The sequence below is a fragment of the Puntigrus tetrazona genome, chromosome 16, assembly GCF_018831695.1.
Source record: "Puntigrus tetrazona isolate hp1 chromosome 16, ASM1883169v1, whole genome shotgun sequence".
Taxonomy (NCBI): Eukaryota; Metazoa; Chordata; class Actinopteri; order Cypriniformes; family Cyprinidae; genus Puntigrus; species Puntigrus tetrazona.
In genome coordinates this window covers 18,355,730-18,373,565 of record NC_056714.1, presented here as the reverse complement: position 1 = coordinate 18,373,565, position 17,836 = coordinate 18,355,730, and the positions used below count along the sequence as shown (strand labels likewise).

The 17,836-nt window shown below is 37.3% G+C and overlaps 2 protein-coding genes across 6 annotated transcripts; both read left to right on the top strand.

The window, feature by feature from the left end:
* The first annotated feature begins 648 nt into the window (after positions 1-648).
* gpr20 (G protein-coupled receptor 20) lies at positions 649-5,222 on the top strand. Its single transcript, XM_043260466.1, has 2 exons — positions 649-1,288; positions 3,712-5,222. The coding sequence occupies exons 1-2, from the start codon at positions 1,281-1,283 to the stop codon at positions 4,805-4,807; spliced, it is 1,104 nt and encodes a 367-aa protein (XP_043116401.1). The 5' UTR covers positions 649-1,280; the 3' UTR covers positions 4,808-5,222.
* Positions 5,223-6,292: 1,070 nt separating this feature from the next.
* On the top strand, positions 6,293-16,149 carry slc45a4b (solute carrier family 45 member 4b). Of its 5 annotated transcripts, none has more exons than XR_006252805.1 (9): positions 6,576-7,373; positions 8,445-9,050; positions 10,735-10,923; positions 11,149-11,328; positions 11,648-12,753; positions 13,591-13,690; positions 14,077-14,288; positions 14,649-15,042; positions 15,352-16,149. XR_006252805.1 is itself a non-coding variant. In XM_043261104.1 (9 exons), exons 3-9 carry the CDS (start codon positions 8,780-8,782, stop codon positions 14,985-14,987), a joined length of 2,397 nt encoding a protein of 798 aa, XP_043117039.1. In that variant the 5' UTR covers positions 6,576-7,373; positions 8,445-8,593; positions 8,669-8,779; the 3' UTR covers positions 14,988-16,149. The 5 variants fall into 5 exon arrangements, 4 of the variants coding, with proteins under 4 accessions (XP_043117036.1, XP_043117037.1, XP_043117039.1 ...); XM_043261104.1 differs by having other exon boundaries at positions 8,445-8,593; positions 8,669-9,050; positions 14,649-16,149; XM_043261103.1 differs by having other exon boundaries at positions 8,445-8,593; positions 8,666-9,050; positions 14,649-16,149.
* The last annotated feature ends 1,687 nt before the right edge of the window (positions 16,150-17,836 follow it).

Sequence of the window (17,836 nt, the reverse complement as noted above, 5' to 3'; positions counted from 1 at the left end):
ACTATAACGAGACGTCTGTATAATTAAAATAAAAATGTTTTTACGTTTAAGTGAACATTGCCTGTCAATTTGAAATAAAGGAGTAGTGAAGCAGATATTAAAAATGAAATCTGGTCACATCTAGAATCAGCAGGCGAGAATCTAACCAGAACTGGGCCGAGTGTATTTTGCTGTCTGGGCCTTGTAACAGCTAGATGGATGCATGGAGCTTCAGGCCTGATCTAATTCTAACCCATTCAGCTAACAATGACCTTACAAAAAAAAAAAAAAAAAAACACTTATAAGATCCCTTCCAGAACAGAACAGGATACGGAAAGATATGAAAGGGTTGATATAAACCAAAGTTTAATGGTTGACAGCTGAACAGAGTTGTTTAGTTACAAGCAGGACTTGATTCCTATTGAATAACGTGCGTGACTTTCGAGAGTTTATGGGCATTCTGTAAATGCCACTTACAAATATGATTCACATGCTTTCAGTGCCGTTAAACAGTACTGAGACAAAGGACAACACACAGTTCCAGTGATTTAAAATCACTCTCAGTCACATTCGAACCTAACTTTATATATGTGGTTGGAGAAAATTAGGAAACATCAGGACAGAGCTTTGGCGGAGGATGATGGATGAGTTTCCAGACAGGAAATGTGGAAAAAGTGTCTACACGTCCAGCAGTATTAATACATCCTGTCATTTGTTTTATCTGTCTTGCTGGCATTCTGGCACCTTTAAAAATCTATACAGAGCACTTCATAAAGGAACGTTTTGTGACGGCTAATAACCATGCATTATCATTTTTAGCATTAATTGTGTTTTATCTAGCCCCAGGTTTTGTTTATGTGGTTTAAAGCTATTTTCCTTCAAATATTCCTAACATTGTATCAAAAGCGTGTTGAATTTTATATTAGTAAACCACAGAGAAAACAAGCCCTGTAGGATAAAAATCATATCCCAGAATCCAGTGTTTGTAATGTCAGGGTTTATCCAAACGAACTCTAGCTTCCTGTGAGCGAGAGGATGAAGGGAGGGAAGGAAACAACAAAAGAGTGAAACAGGCAGAGAGAGACAGAAAAAGAGACATGCAACATAGACCAGGTGGACAGACTCTTCTTTTTGCCTCTGAAAGGGGAAGATGTTCAGCATGTTTGTAGCGCATGGGATTGGTTTTTCATCATTTACGTTTCTTTAAGAGGTTTAGGGGGCATTTTAGGCTCTAATTTGAGTGTCCTTTGTTACAACGCTTCTGTTTCACACTCCACAGATCCAGATTCTCATCTGTCTTCATGTGCAGGTAAGCAATGGCATTGTGCTGAGTGTGATTATTGTGTGATGATTCAAATTATTATGCTTTTAATGATACAAAATTTTCATGGCTGTTGTTTTTGTTATGTTATTGTTGGGACATATACACTAGACAGTGTTATACAGTGTGTGTGTGTGTGTGTGTGTGTGTGTGTACACTGTAGTTCAAAAGTTTGGAATCAATAAGATTTGTAATGTTTATATGCTCGATTTGATCAACATACAGAAAAAGGGAATTATCCTTGCAAATTTTAAATAATAGTTTTCTATTTTAGTACATTTTTAAAATGTAATTTATTCTTATAAGCAAAGCAAACATTTTTATTCAAGTTACTCATTACTTGCATTAATATGCTGATTTATAATCAATGTTGGAAGCATTTGTGCTGCTTAATACTTTTGGGGACTTTTTTCTTTGGTAAATAAAAACGTAATAAAAAAGAGCAGTGTTTATCTTTATGTGTTACAATTTACACTATTTCAAATTCCAGGGTCTGTAGAAAAAGAAAGAGAAAAAAATATATATATATATATATATATATATATATATATATATATATATATATATATATATATATATATATATATATATATAGCACAATAGTTTCTAATCTGATGATAAATCAGCATGTGACACTAGAGAAAAGGCTGATGAAAATTTAGTGTTGCGTCACAGAAATAAATGATATTTTAAGGAATATTAAGATAGGTAACCAATATTAGAAATTGCAATAATATTTCTCAATATTACTCATTTTCAGTTTTTCTAATCAAATAAATTCAGCCTTTATGAGCATAAGGTAGTCTGTATAAAACCAAAAAATGCTGTGTTTTTATTAGTGCCAGTATTCTGGGGATGATGCTTGAGCCAAAGCCTACTTCAAAAGCCGTGACAGCGACTCACACAGAGATATTTATTTAGACAGCATTAATGCATCACTATCTCTCATAAGAGTTTCCCTCTCTATATCTGAGAGTCAGGTTTCCATGACGATTAGCTAAACAGGAGGTTCTGTTCCTCACCACCTCTCTCCCAAACAACTCGTGAGTTTGTCGGTCTTCATTGGATAGCTCAATTTTTTTTTACTGTCAGCGTGCGAAAGTGCCAAAAATTAACAACAAAAGTTTAACAGTACTCATTTCAGAGCTTCATTTTAAACATGACACGGTGCTTGACTTTGTTCAAATATTTAAAGTAATTCCGTGGAGTTTCGTCTCTGATGTCTAAACAACTTTATTTTGGTCAATAAATATTGTATATTGTTCTGTCTTTTCAATTAAGATGTAAATTGAGCAGAGGCCTGAGTAAATAAACTCATGAAAGAGCCAAAAGTCTGATGCTTCAGCCGCTGCTCTGAATTCATTTGCGTAGTATTCCCACGAATCTCAGTATCCAAACAAATTCTTCCCATTAGTCTTAATTATAAACACATCTCGTTCTGAACACCGTCTGAACTGTGCCAGACTGTAGGCACCTCTTCGTCAGAGGCTTCTGGGCTGTTTGTTTATCAGGCTCATTCTTCCTGCCATTGAGGGAAAGCATATTTGTTTTAGCAGGCAATTTTCCATGATGCCACGTTGTACCATGTGACCAGGGTTCGAGATGTAAACGCACGCAGTCTTAAAACTGTCATTTAGTTTTATGTTGGGCATACCAAACTTAGGTACAACGTGACCAGAGAAACAGTTTGTTTGTTTGAACTATATTATATAACATACTGCAATTGTATATGCTGTGGTAGACAGTTTGCAACTATAAATATTCTATTCTATTCTACTTATAATATTATATTCAGCTACTACTTATAAAATTAAACATCCATCCAAGCCTTTAAGAAAAATGTTTAATCTAAATTTCATACTACATACTGAATTGATTTGTATCTGTCATACACTCTCAGAAATAAAGGTACAAATGACATCTTTCATACCTTTATTTCCGAGAATGTACGGAATCATAACTTTTAGATTTATTTGTCGATTGTTTAATTATTTCAATTAATTTATGGATTATTCAGGATAAAAATAAATGAATATAAAATAAAATAAATGCATTAAAAATTTATTTGTAATAAAATAAAAAATAAACTAAAATTAATGTAGCATATTCCAATTCTTTAGGATTTATATATTTAAATTACATATATTTGCATATCTCTTCATTCATTTATGAATGTGTTTTATCAAGAGTTTTTAGAGTCAAAATACTTTTTTGTTTTAAACCTCATACATTTTAATGAATTAACTATTGCTTGTTCCACAGCTAACTATATTTTAAAACTGAATAAACGAAATTGTTTTCACAATGAGTATTTTAATCAAATGCATGTTCCATTGACTTACAAAAATCACAATTTGATATGCAATCTAAGATATTTTTAAATGTACAAATATACTTTTTTTTTTGTGCAGACCCAGCCCTCAAGTCACAGAGATGACCCTTACGGAGGGTTCACTGAATCTGAACCTCACACCAACATCAATTCCTCCCCTAACAACCAATACTTCTCCACCATACCGTGAACCTTATTTACACAGACTGGCCCACTTGGACGAGGGTCTATATAATGACTTTTACAGCCTGTGGATAGCCCTTGTGGTCATCAACGCCCTAATCTTTATGGTGGGGATGACCCTTAACAGCCTGGCTTTGTACGTCTTCTGCTTCAGGACAAAGCCGAAGACCACGTCGGTCATCTACACCATTAACCTGGTGGTGACTGACCTGTTGGTTAACCTCTCTCTTCCCACTCGTATCGTATTGTACTACAGCGGAGGAAAATGCCTCATCTGTTCCTACATGCACATATTCAGCTACTTCGTCAACATGTACTGCAGCATCCTCTTCCTCACCAGCATCTGCGTGGATCGCTACCTGGCCATCGTTCAGGCCGAGGCCTCGAGGAAGTGGAGGAACCCCGGTGTGGCAAAAGCGGTGTGCGCCTGCATCTGGCTGTTCGCCATCATCGTGACCTACTCGCTGCTCACCACAGCCTTCAAGCACTCAGGCTGCTGCCTTTCCAAACTCTTCGCGCTGACTGTTTTTGAGTTCTTCCTACCAATGGTGATCATCGTAGCATTTACTGTTCGGATCATGTGCGCCCTTTCCAGCCCGGGCCTCATGCAGCAGAGCCGAGACAGACGCATGAAAGCCGTACAGCTGCTGTCCACCGTTCTGGTGATCTTCACAGTCTGCTTCACGCCGTTTCACGTCCGTCAAGTTCTGTTTTACTTCCATCCTGATTTGCCTCATCATGTGATCGTGTACCATGTGACCGTCACCCTCAGCAGCCTGAACAGCTGCTTGGATCCTGTGGTCTACTGTTTCGTCACCACTAACTTTCAGTCTACCATGAAGAGATTTTTCAGGAAGATGGAAAGAGAGCAGACGAGCGGGGACATTATCAGCGTGCAGAAGAGCTCGAAGGCTTCGGGCACAGTGATTGCTATAGCTAATAGTATAAGGATAAGCATGAGCCCCGTCCAGCAGGGAAGCCGACCCGCATGAGGAAGCCCTCATTCAGATGGTTGCCATTACCGTGTCATACCAAAGCAAAATCAGTAACATAAATGAACGTTTGTGACTTTGTTTCGATGTGTACTGTAAATACTTTGATGTAGAGATATCTTTTCAAACGTGATGCTGTAACTATTACAATTACGCGCCAAATGCCACCGTAATATGCTACAGCATTTTTAAGCTTGCAGTGCTTTAAAGCAGTGGTTTTCAAAAACAATTATGCCCTCTTTGAGGCAGATGTATCTGTAGTGTGCGTATCAAGACGCATAAAGACTTATATAATGTCAATGTACTGAAGCCAAAACAAATTATTAAAACTTTGGAATATATTTGCTTTTGTATCTACTGTATATTTTTTCTACCAACATTTAGAGTTAAACTAGATGTACATTATTATTTAAAAGATTGGGGTAATGCTGTAATTTATTTATTTTCTATGCTCATCATGTGTGCATTTATTTGATTAAAAAAACATAGTAAACATGGCCATAATGTGAAATAATTTTATAAAATCAAATTTTTGTTTTCTATTTTAATATATTTTTAAATGTCATTTATTCCGTTGTAGGCAAAGTGTCACATATCTTTATAATATTCTCATTTGGTGCCTATTTGAGATAGAAATCATTTGTAATTGTCATTTGTCTTTATTCTCAGTTTTCATTAATGTGCCATTGTTGTATAAAAGCATTGATTTCTTTAACAATCCACAACCACACATTAATATTGTGAAATATTATTCCAAATTCCAGTATTGCATTTAAAAATTCCAAGACTTCATTTAAAAACTGCCCCCAAAATTTGTACACCAGTATAAATACACTTCATACACAGATATTTCTCTCTATATTTTAGAGACAAAACACTTTTCACACTTATTATTATTTTTTTTATACATTTTAAAGTTAACATTGACAGTCCTGCTAAAAAGCAGTAATAGAAAAAAAAAAAAAAAAAAAAATGGTGTTATAAATTATAAAGCTTTCTATAAATGTCAAATAATAGCTGGCAAAACACAGCAAAAAGCATGCACTGTTAAAGTTTTAGAGCAAAAAAAAAAAGAATAGGCAAAGTATTAGGCAAGTTATTTTCATATGTTAACCACAGAATTACTTCAGATGAAAAGTTCAGGGGGAAAAAACTAACATGATCAAGTAACCCACAAATAAACGTTTGAATAGAGTTTTCCTAAGCAATTTAGGCTGAACTAGCTGAAGAAGATTAATATAAAGTGTAGTTTTTTAATCTAAACTCTACCATAACACTTCTGTTCATATCTGTTAAAATGACGTTATTAATTCGCCCTATGATTTTGTTGCATAGTATTTTGTTATTATATATCACTTCAATAGATATCAGTTGCCTCTTTATGACATTGTTAAATAGTAAGCAATGGCTAAAAGTCTTCTTGGATTCTAGGTTTTAGTTTACAGATTTTGACAGAGCGATATTACATCACTCCTGATGAGGGGGATTTGTAGAGCGTAACAACTGGCAACCACGAGCAGACAATAGATGCAGTAGCGTACATCCGCGACCTGAGAGCAGGTACATTTGGCTCCTTAACATCTTTCTTTATTTACTAATGGATGCTCATATTCTTTCTTTACCCATAAATGAAGATGCCTGTTATTAATCGGACCGCTCGTCGTCCTCGGGAACTGAAGGTATCAGTTAAATTTACAGTAGAAGCAAGTTAATTAGCAGGCTAGCAGTCCGGGCTAACAGACCGCATAACCATTAATCAGACTGATGATTCATATAAAGTTCAGCAAAATCCCAAACGCATAATAACTGGCAATAGCTCGCTCGTATTCCCGATCAGAAAACTTCATCCTTCCAAGTGATACAGTTGGTAACACGATAATCATGTGTGTGATGCGAAGTATCCAAAATACTATCGGGGCACATGACTGCATGCAACAGTCTAATGATCTGGCAATCCTTTAAATCCGAGACAAAATCACAGGGAACGGGTTATGGTGTCGGTTTGGTAACGCCATTGACATTTGTTTTAGCCAGCGAGGTTGTTTACGCGTCTGACATTAACATCTTAGGCTGTTAACTGAAAACGACCGGGTTTAGTGTTAGGTTTCCATGCGTACTTCCAATCTCAAACAGGAAACCCTGCGTGTTTAGGCATGATCTATTATAGGCTTCTTAAAAGAGTGGTGCACGTGATTAAAGTGAAGCAAGTCTTCGCCACGCCTGGTCTCCTAATAACAGATGATTTGCCCTCCTATACGTTGTCCCCAGGTCTGCTTGTCACATTTTCAGGTCAGTCTCTGACACAGGTGTCCATTCGCCCACCTGACTCTTGTCACAGCAGGCCTGGGCTGCCAGAAGCCTCTGGGTGTAGCGTTATCAGTGTAGGGCACAGGGGGTGGACAGTTATCTCGGGCGTCTCATGTAACCCGCAAGTGACACATTTTTGGCTCCACTGTATGTGTCACTTCAGTTTGTTCAACAACTTCTTGCTATACTTGTCTGCTTCGCTTGATCTGGGACAATATTTCTGGCATAAAAGGATTTTTTTGACGTCGGGTGAAACAAGGTATTTAACGATGTTTTTAAGAATTATAGAGTTATTGTGGGAGACGTTCACGGGTCTTGGATCCAAATTAGTAGCCAAACATTACTAAATATATACTTATTTATAGCTATGCTTATGTACTTATACATACTAGTTTATATGTATGTAATAATTTAGTTTTAGCATATTAGCTACTCTTCTACCCATTAGCTTTTAGAGGAAACTAAATGGCTTTAGTGCTCGTACACATGTGCTGTTAAGTTTTATAGTGCTACAGCAGCGGGATTGTGTAATTTTAACTCATTTATGACCTTTGGAACTTTACACACTGTTGCTGTCTTTACTGAGTGACGATGGAAAGTATAAGTAGACTTAAAAGTGCGTATGTTTTGCATGTAGGCTTATGGGAGTTTTATTTTAGAGGTTGTGTTTGACAAAAAAAATGCAAACAATAAGTGTTTGCTTGAGGACGTAACCATAGCAACTGTACGCCCTTGGAGAGCTTTCCGGTATCCGGGTGGGATGATAAATCGACAAAAAGATGGCACGTATTTTTCTTATCACTTTATTGTAGATTTACATTTCATAAATGCATCAAATAAAGGGTTTTATTGGTTTTAAAAATCAGTACGGCAGTAGACATTTATTTTGTGGCGCCAACAGATAATTGAGGTTGCGCGAGATGAAACATTAAAATAAAAATTTCAGAATATGTCTGCGTTTTATTTTAATGTATGTAAAATTACATAACTTGTGTGTATGATTCGATCAAGTGTAGGAAATGTTCTCTTTTTATAAATTTTAACGATCGATTCTCAGTTAAAGCTTTAAAACGTTAACTTTTCAGAGCCTTTTCCCTATTTTAGTCACTTTATTTCATCTTTCTATCTCCAGGGATTACAGATATGCGAAATAAGTCAGAATACTGCTAAAACTATGTTTACTGTCGCAATGCCAGGATTTTCCCCCCGTCTTGTTTTTTCACTGACATTTTTCCACTGCCTTGATCTTTCTGGATATCACTTGTTAATGCCAAGATTTCTCTCTCTGTCTCTCATTCTCTCTCTCTCTCTCTCTCTGCCTCTCATCTAGATTAATAAGTAATTCCATGGAAGCACAGAGAGGAACATCCACCTGTTCTGCTCTCCATGCCCTCCCCCAATTCTCTCTTTCCTTTCGTGAAAACATGACTCGTGAGTTACAGCAACAAAGCTCTATATGGACTAGGATTCATTGCAACGGTTGGTAGATCTCTCACTGAAATATATGGAACAACATGACCTCTGTTTTGACTGTGGGTGTTTTATAATAAGAAGCCTGCTGTGGATTATGAAAGATCATCTTAAAGAGAATAGAGTCTGGACTTGTGAGAAGTAAGTACCACAGGAACCGTTTCTGGATCAAGACCCCAGGCACCAGCGTCGTATATGCAGGCCAGCATGGCACCTAAGAGCGCTGTCACGGAGTCCGTTCCGGTGCTGGAAATGGCAGTCGTACAAGAAAAGGATTCGAATGGTGGACAGAATGCAGAGAAGGAGCACGAGAGGGAAGTGGAGATGTCAGAAGACTCGGCCAGTGAGGATTCTGTGAACCATATCCCAAAGCGGTTATGGGTCATGCACGGTGCCGTTATGTTCGGGAGGGAGTTCTGCTACGCAATGGAAACAGCACTAGTAACTCCTGTGCTGTTGCAGCTAGGTTAGTAATCAAATGTCATCCTAACAAGTCACTTTTTTCATGTCTGTAGACAGAAAGTCCTAATATATCCATTAACATGTAATTCCAAATCTCTTAATCTTTTTTGAATACCAGGTTCTAATGTTGTTTTGGACCCTATTGACTTTCATTCTTCAAAATATCTGCTTTTGTGTTCCATAGAAGATGTAAACATTTTAAATATATCTAGGCTATGATGAATGTTTTGAATATTTTTGCTGCACTATTTTGTATATAATAACAAAATGTTTATCTTTTAAGCATCAAAACATTAAAAAGGCTCATGATACCTCAACAGGCATGCACTCTTATCCATAAATGGAGGGTTAATTTTAAATTTTAAATTCAACCTAGGCTTAAGGCCTCTATTCATAATCATTGAACAGGGACCAACCCTGTGTCGTAGTAATAAGATGGAGGGATGTTTGTTTCCACAGTAGCATGCAAAAATGGACGAGGTAGTGTTTGCATGGAATGCAGAGAATGTGTGAGTGTACGCATTTCTCTTTCTCTCGGTTTCCGTCTATTTTGAATAAGATCAATGTGCATAGATCCTCTCAGGAAACTACAGGGTTAATGTAACAAAAGGTTTGAATTGTTTTGAAGGCCCTCTGATCTCATACCAAAAGCAGTTTAGTAGATTTAATGGCTTGAATATCCATCCCACTAAACTCTGAAAGGCCATTTCCTCAAAAAACTAGCTTATCCGTGCTTTATTATAGCTAAAACAATCAGTTTACGCCGTTTAAGGTTCATGTTTAGGAAAAATATGTGTCCCTTAAAATCTCAATTAGCCTATTTGATAAGAAAATAGGTAAAATAATTGCAGTTTTAAGTGTGGTTTAATAGACAATCAACCAGAGTCTGAGTAAACAGGATAAAATTCTCTCCCGTTATACATTAAATGCCGTGTGTATTGACAAAACCATCTCTTTAAGTTCTGGCCCTTGGGAGTCGTAACACTGAGTGTTATTGCTTTATAATACAGGCTGATTACTTCATTACTTCATGCTGGACCTTAACCTGCTCCACAGAGGGTTGAATGCGGTTGGGTAGTTGTCCATCTTTAAAGTTGAAGGGTTACAATCAGCAAATTTGACATGTGACATGTCTGTTGTCTGCACTTTCTGTTCTCACATTCTTAGTTGTTATCCCGACACAAACATGACCTGTAGTTCTTTTACATGTTTGAACCTCTTGAAAAAAGGAGAAGTTTGACGTTTAAGTTTCACTTGAGTAATCAAGTGTTTTGGTTTTACTATGTCATCAGTCCTGGCACGAGTTCCAGACTCATGGAAAATTCCCTTAGCCGTTAAAACGATTTGCTATGAATCATCACAACCGAGTAATCCCAAATCTTCTTTTCAGATTTCTCATGCCCTTTTCATTTACTTGGACAATAGAATTATTATCAAATGTGGTGACTCAGTGGCAGTTTGATTGCTTCATTACTATGACACAATTTTAGATATCCTATGTGAAAGCTTTATAGTGTTTTAAATGACAGGTTAATGAACTGCAGACTTGCAAAATCTGCCTGGTTATCTGTTTCAGCTGTTGTGGGTTGCCATATTGGTATAATTGTTTAAAAATGTTTATTAAAAATATGCTTTTGATCTCTCTGTACCTTGGAATTGAACTTATCATTGTCTGTTTCTTCTTGCAGGTCTCCCAGAGCAGTATTACAGCTTAACCTGGTTCCTCAGCCCTATTTTGGGTTTAATTTTCACCCCTCTGATTGGCTCAGCAAGTGACCGTTGCACTTTGAAATGGGGTCGGAGGAGACCCTTCATTTTGGCTCTGTGTATAGGAGTTTTAATAGGAGTGGCCTTATTTCTTAATGGATCTCTTATAGGTAATTATTTTATGTATTTCTAAAATATGTAAAACATGCACAGAGATCTATAGAATTACAAGTCTTTATTGTTTAAATAGGAGACCATTCACTGTGTATTTTATATTACATATTCATAATTTTTTTTATATATATATATATATATATATATATATATATATATATATATATATATATATATATGATTGGACTTTACAGTTTTATATTCATTTTTGTGTCAAACAGGACTGTCTCTGGGTGATGTTCCCACTAATCAGCCGGTTGGGATTGTGCTGACCGTTGTTGGTGTGGTGGTTCTAGACTTCTGTGCTGATGCTTTGGATGGACCAATCAGAGCCTACCTCCTGGATGTGGCTGATACAGAGGAACAGGACATGGCTCTAAATATCCATGCTTTCTCAGCAGGTGTATATTCTGGGACTAGGAGTGATAAATTGATCTGAACTAGAAGACGCACTGTTTTTTTTTAGCATTTCATTTCCATAACATTTTCTCTTTTTAGAAGAAAATTTTTCACTAGGAAATATCTAATCAAACTACAAATGTTCTATTTACGTGGAAGGAGATTAATTTAAAATTATATATGAAATAAAAAAAGTTATGTACATTGTAATTTGTAATAGCATTTTTGTTTTTACTATATTTTGGTCAAGTAAGTGCTGCATTGGTAAACATAAGAGACTTCATTTAAAAAATATATTTTTACATAATTCCTGTTTTTCAGGGCTTGGAGGTGCTTTAGGTTACATGCTAGGAGGGCTGGACTGGACCAATACCTTCCTAGGTCGAGCTTTTAAGGCCCAAGAGCAGGTCCTCTTTTTTTTCGCTGCCATCATCTTTATCATTTCTGCCACACTTCATCTTTTCAGCATCAAAGAACATTTATATAACCCCAATCAGCCAGGGGTTCTGAAGGATGAGGATGAAGAAAGGCCTACTCCTGTCCAGCTCTATGGCAGCTTTCCATCTTCTCGTCTCATACCTCAACTAGAACTGATCCCTGAAGAGGAGCTGTTTTCAGTCCATGAGGATGACCGTTCTGAGCGGGATGTTTCATCAGACTTTCTAAACATCGACCTGGTGCGGAGTAAAAGTGATTCTGTTCTAGCCATGCCAGAAGCTTCTGTAGAGCTTGACCCAGACTTGGACTTGGATCGCGATGGGCAATTTCTGTGCGACATCGAACCCACTTTGTTCCAGGATTTCCAGGGACTACAAGATGATGGAACAACATCAGATTGCTGCAACAACAGCCATGCAGGTCAGTTCATTGACCGCCACTTACAGAATTGCAACAGCAGTGGGGAACACATCTGTGGAGCTGCCAAAACTGTTAACGGAAGCTTCGCTGTTTCTGAAAATTTGATCACTGGAGCAGCGAATTCCGCCAATCAACCAGGCAAAGTCAATTTACGTCCATCTGGTGTCCCAGTGCGTCGCCGCACCCCTTCCTTCTACCGCCAGCCCTCCTTCACTTTCTCTTATTACGGACGTGTGGGCTTTCAATGGAGAAGGCGCTACGGCAACATGGCTGGGCCGATCAAATCTTCACGAAGCCTGAATGACATTGACAAAATCGATAGACGCCATGAGCGGCGGAAGTTGCAGCCAAATCGCATTTCTGCGTCCCGCAGGAATGAGGAGGATGAAGAGAGTGAGGATGGGGATGGCGGTACGACGGTCAAACTGCTCTGGTTGTCAATGCTGAAGATGCCTCCTCAGCTCTGGCGTTTGTGTGTGTGTCACTTACTCACCTGGTTCTCCATGATCGCACAAGCTGTGTTCTACACGGACTTCATGGGCCAGGTCATCTTTGAAGGAGACCCAACTGTAAGAAGAGTTCCTTATCTTATCTTGTAATTTAAATATAAAATAACAACTATGCATGTAAAGGGATAGGTCACTCAAAAAAACAATTTTGAAATTAATTACTTAATTTGTGCCAGGCGAATTAGCAGGCTACACAGATGGTATCAATAATTAAAAAAAAATAAAAATAAAATAATAATAATATTGGTGTATACAGTAGTAAAATGTAACACACATTAATGCATAGCCTCATTCTCCTCTGGATGGAGCTGTGAACCCAGACACTTTGCCAATTGGCTTTTCTTTGTATTTGGGACTTTCGCTACAGGTACAAAACAGCGATTATAGTGATCTCCACCATGGTTGATCATGCTGTTTTTAGTCATGCAAGTGGCTCGTAAAACACCCCTCGAGTAATCTAGAAAGAGTAATGCGGATATTTGTTTTTCATCTTGTGTGGACACGCCATAAAACACACATGTTTGACTTACAAATGCAAATGCAGATATTTTAGAAGAAATCCAACAGCTTTTTGACCCTCTGTAGAAAGCAATGTAACTGAAATGTTTCCAGACACAGACATATAGTGAGTACATTGTTAAATTATTCCATGCGACATTACAAAAGAGAAGAATTGTTGAATAAAAGCTTTTCTTTGGAAACAAAGTATTCTCGTAGAAAATTATGGTTAAACCACTGATGACACATGGACTGTTTTAACAATGCTTTTACTATCTTACCAAATTATTAAACAAGCAAGGTGTTACTTTTAGTCTACATTGTATGCTATTTACAGGCTCTTATTTTACTGCATGTAATACTGATTATTTTTGATATCCTATTGTTTTTCAAAACCAGGCTGCTGCTAACTCCACCGCCTTGCAGAACTACAGTAAAGGTGTACAGATGGGCTGCTGGGGGCTTGTGATCTATGCAGCTACAGCTGCGCTCTGCTCAGGTGTGTATCATCTTTATGTGTGCTATTCAGATAAAAAACTTGGCTAATGATGAGGATTGCACTTTTTTTTTTCGTCCAGTGGTGTGATCAGGTTTCAGTTCTGTATTTAAACACTCACGTGATTGTTATGGAAAAAGCTGTTTTTTTTTTTAAAAGCGTTAAAGTAACAGTTTTGTCTCATATCTGTAATGCTGAAAAATCCAGAATGCTGGTTGTTTTCCTGCAATGTAAAGTTAAAATTGTTGTAATTCTTTTAATCAAATGCTAATTAGTCAGACATTTTATGTAACATTTTATTTTATGTGAACCTTTTTGTTTTGTTTCCATGCCACTGTCCATTCTGTGTATTATTCGTACCAAATAATCAATAATCAATTTTTTCACAGATGTGCTCCAAAGGATCTTGAACAACTATGACCTAAGCATAAAGATTGTCTATATGTTGGGGACTCTAGGCTACGCTGTGGGCACAGCCATCATGTCCATCTTCCCAAATGTATATGTTGCTATGGTGATGATAAGCACCATGGGAATCATCTCTATGAGCATGTCATACTGCCCTTACGCTCTGCTAGGACAGTACCATGAAATCAAAGAGGTCTGTATCATTTTATTAACTCGTGTAAACAAAAATCATTTAAAATACCAAAAGTTCAGAATTGTTACAATTTAATTCTTAATGATTTACAGTCACTTAACACTCACCAAGGCTGCAACTGTTTGGATTAAAAATACAGTAAAAACATTAATATTGCAAATTAATGCATGTACTTTATTCTTTTCATCAATTTAAAGCGTTTCACCTAAATTAAATCTTCCTGACCTTTTGAATGTTGTAAGATAAGCTCTTCCAGAATTCATCTTCGCTGCCAGTAGCACTTGATTTGTGACAGCGGTTTTCCTCACAGCAGCAGTGCTCTCAATCAGCTTCTTTCATCTTTCTTTCACATTGTCATAGTACATTCATCACAGCCCCGGAAACTCACGACGAGGCTTTGGCATCGACTGCGCCATCCTGACATGTCAGGTGTACATCTCTCAGATCTTGGTGGCATCGGCGCTCGGCGCAGTCGTAGACGCCGTCGGTACAGTCAGAGTGATCCCGATGGTAGCAGCGGGGGGTTCCTTTCTTGCTTTTCTCGCTGCCGCTTTCCTCGTCATCTACCCTGATACGCTTGACGACGAAGATGATGACGATGACGATAAGTCAGAGGCCGCCTCCAGTAACGGCACAGAGAAAATGAAGCAAACACCAAGGAACAGTTCCAGCAGGCCAGAGGTTGAATCCTCAGTTTGAGTGTCGGAACATAAAATACTTCAGCTATTTAAGTACAAATCAAAAAAATGCACAAGTAAGTTAAGATGAAAGAATAAGAGGAACCTATTTGAGTCAAATATGTGATTTTTGAGACACTTTCTCTAGCTATTTATTATTTGTGCCCCATTGTCTACACAAAAGCATGTTTCGTTTTTGTTGTTTTTTTTTTTTTTTCAGATTTATGTCACTACGTTTGAAAACATTTCACATTCTAATATTTTTAACACATATTTCACTTTACAAATCAGCATTTAAATACGAGATGTACTTTGCATTTTTTTAAAAAACTGATATTTTATCAGTGATAAAATTTGTCTGATTATCATTGTATTCCCCTCCTCAGCCTCGTATCACAGGAAACACTCAGGGGAAAGCTGGACGGCTGCTGCTTTTGAGCGCAAAACGCTCACTTCTGTTTATCTATGCACAATGCTAAATCATTTTGTTTCCATTGGTTCTAGATGTTGAGCAAGACATTGGTTTTGAGAGTTGCTTTTAGCTCGTAAACTTGATTTTCTTAGGTACACTATTTTGAGGTAGGAAGAACACGAGAGCTGAGAAACCGAGTAAGGAAATGGCTTTGCTGTACAGCAGTGATTGGCGTGTGGAATGAAGAAGTGTGTTTAGCTGTGATAGCGATCTTTACTTAGTTTCAGCCTCCATCTCAAGTGATGACACTCCAGTGGCAGTATTTTTCACAGCCAAAATTCACAATACTGTTCCAGTACTGTTGTGTAGTTTATATACACACTTTTTTTTTCACTTATTTCTTTTAAGAAGACAGGCCAAATATTTCCTCTACATTAGTAACAGAAACTTGCTAAGTGGACTAAATAAGACATGGCCTCATATGCTCATAAATGTTGATTTTTTATTTTATTTTTTTATGTTGCTGGAAGTGTGACATCTGTACAGAGGTCAGTAGGCTGGCTTTGTATCCTATTTAATCAAACAGGAAGTTTTTCTTTGTGTGTGTGTGTGCGTTTCATAAACAAGACGAACACTTTTTTTTCTTTTCTTTAAGCATTTTTTGTATATGTGGTACTGTTGTGCATTTTTTCAGTGTTTGAACCAAATTGAAAATCTATTCCAGGTGTTTACTTTGAATTTGTGTTCACTTTCGATAAAGTTTTACACTTTTCTCTGTGTTAATGCTCGTTTGTTTTAAACCGTAGCACGTGTTTGAATCTGAAATGAGTTGTGTTATGGTTGTTGACCGTCCTTACGCACACAATATGTGTGACCATCTAGTGACCACTAGATGGCGTGTGTACATAATGAGATGCTGGGTGATACATAAATAGTATTTAAAACACTATGTAAAATTAATCTTAAAAACAATTACCGTAACGTTACAATTTCTGTACACGTGTAATCAGTTGTACAGTGAATTCTTACAAAATGTAGGCCTATTGGCTTCAAATAGCTTGATGCTATTTTATTACTATTACTAATCAGTGAAAAGAAATGCTTAACCTTCAGAAAAGGCTGTAAGGGATTTAGGCTGTTTTCACGTTTGTTAATTAAAAGTAGCAGCTTTCACACAAATTTAAGTATATTAAGCAGGATACAGGATGCAGCCTCGCAGGATGTGGCCTATTAGTTTTTTCATCTAACTTGCAACAGAAGATATTTTGAAGAATGTTGGAAACAGTGCATTCCCTTTAAATTCTCGAAAGTTGTGTTTTAGGTCATATTTGAGCAGGTATTGTCAGGGATTCGAGGAGTAGCGCTTTCCATCGCAGTTGTATGTTGACTTCATCAAACAGCGGCTTAATTATAAACCAGATATTTTTAATTTTTTTGTGCAGAATAACAATTTTGAAAGGGAGAGCTGGTTATGTAGTCGTTTCGATCACTGTTTCTTAATCTTTACGTTTTCTGACGATAGAAACGTGCAAGGTTGCTTTTAATCGTAACCCAATGACTATTTTAATAACTTAGGATATCTGAATAAATAACAATGAAATTGGAGTGGCGGATATATTATCACCAAAGAGATACAAACAGCTTTTAATATACTGTTGTTATAAGACAAACATGCTCCTTTCGACCTTTATAAGTCCTTATATTGTAATAAAACAATTGCTGTATATTTGCCACCCCTCACGCCCTCTACTGGAGACCATGGGTACTACACACCTGCGCATTCTTTTTTTATGGCATCAAACTTGATCCTGGAGGACCTGTGTCCTAGTGTGCCCTGTACAGAATAAATCTGACTAATATCAGATTTAAGTGTGATGTTAACATCTCAATCGTCTTTCGTCCTTCAGTCTTCAGGTCTAGAAAAGCCTATGAATGTTGTTCATATTGCAATAACACACAACTTCCTGTTTTAGATGACCAGTTAGTTTAAAGATAATCTTCTAATGACAAACATGATTATATAAGAAAATTTGTGTTCACAAACCATAATTTCTTCAAGCTCCTCGAAATAAGTCGGTCTGATACGGGCACAGTTTGTACAATCACACTAATTCTGTTTCTGTCATGATGCCAAACGTTGTCTTGCGGGTGAGCCTCTCTTTTCTAAAGGAACGAGATGAAGCTTGGAACCATTTGTTTTACATCCATGTGAGTACATTTGATCCTTTCAGCATGGAAGTGTTTTTAGCCACTGGATAAGTTGTTTCTGATGATCTGCAGCGGTCACAACATCCACAGTTGGAGGTCGAAGCGACAATGGCAGAGAGGATGCAGATCAGAATATCACAGGCCACGAGGGTCATCGCAGCCCATAGAGCCGTATCAATAGATTGCTTAACCTCAATGCTGCTCATCTTAGGTCGTGCCATTTTGTTTGCGATTTATGCAGCAGATGTACA

What these genes read in the sequence shown, in the direction of transcription:
- slc45a4b (XM_043261101.1), top strand. Translation starts at nt 8,780, where the DNA reads ATGCAGGCCAGCATGGCACCTAAGAGCGCTGTCACGGAGTCCGTTCCG. An exon ending in TCCTGTGCTGTTGCAGCTAG is followed by an intron (nt 9,051 to 10,734) that starts GTTAGTAATCAA and finishes TTCTTCTTGCAG; the next exon opens with GTCTCCCAGAGCAGTATTAC. An exon ending in AGTACCATGAAATCAAAGAG is followed by an intron (nt 14,289 to 14,648) that starts GTCTGTATCATT and finishes ACATTGTCATAG; the next exon opens with TACATTCATCACAGCCCCGG.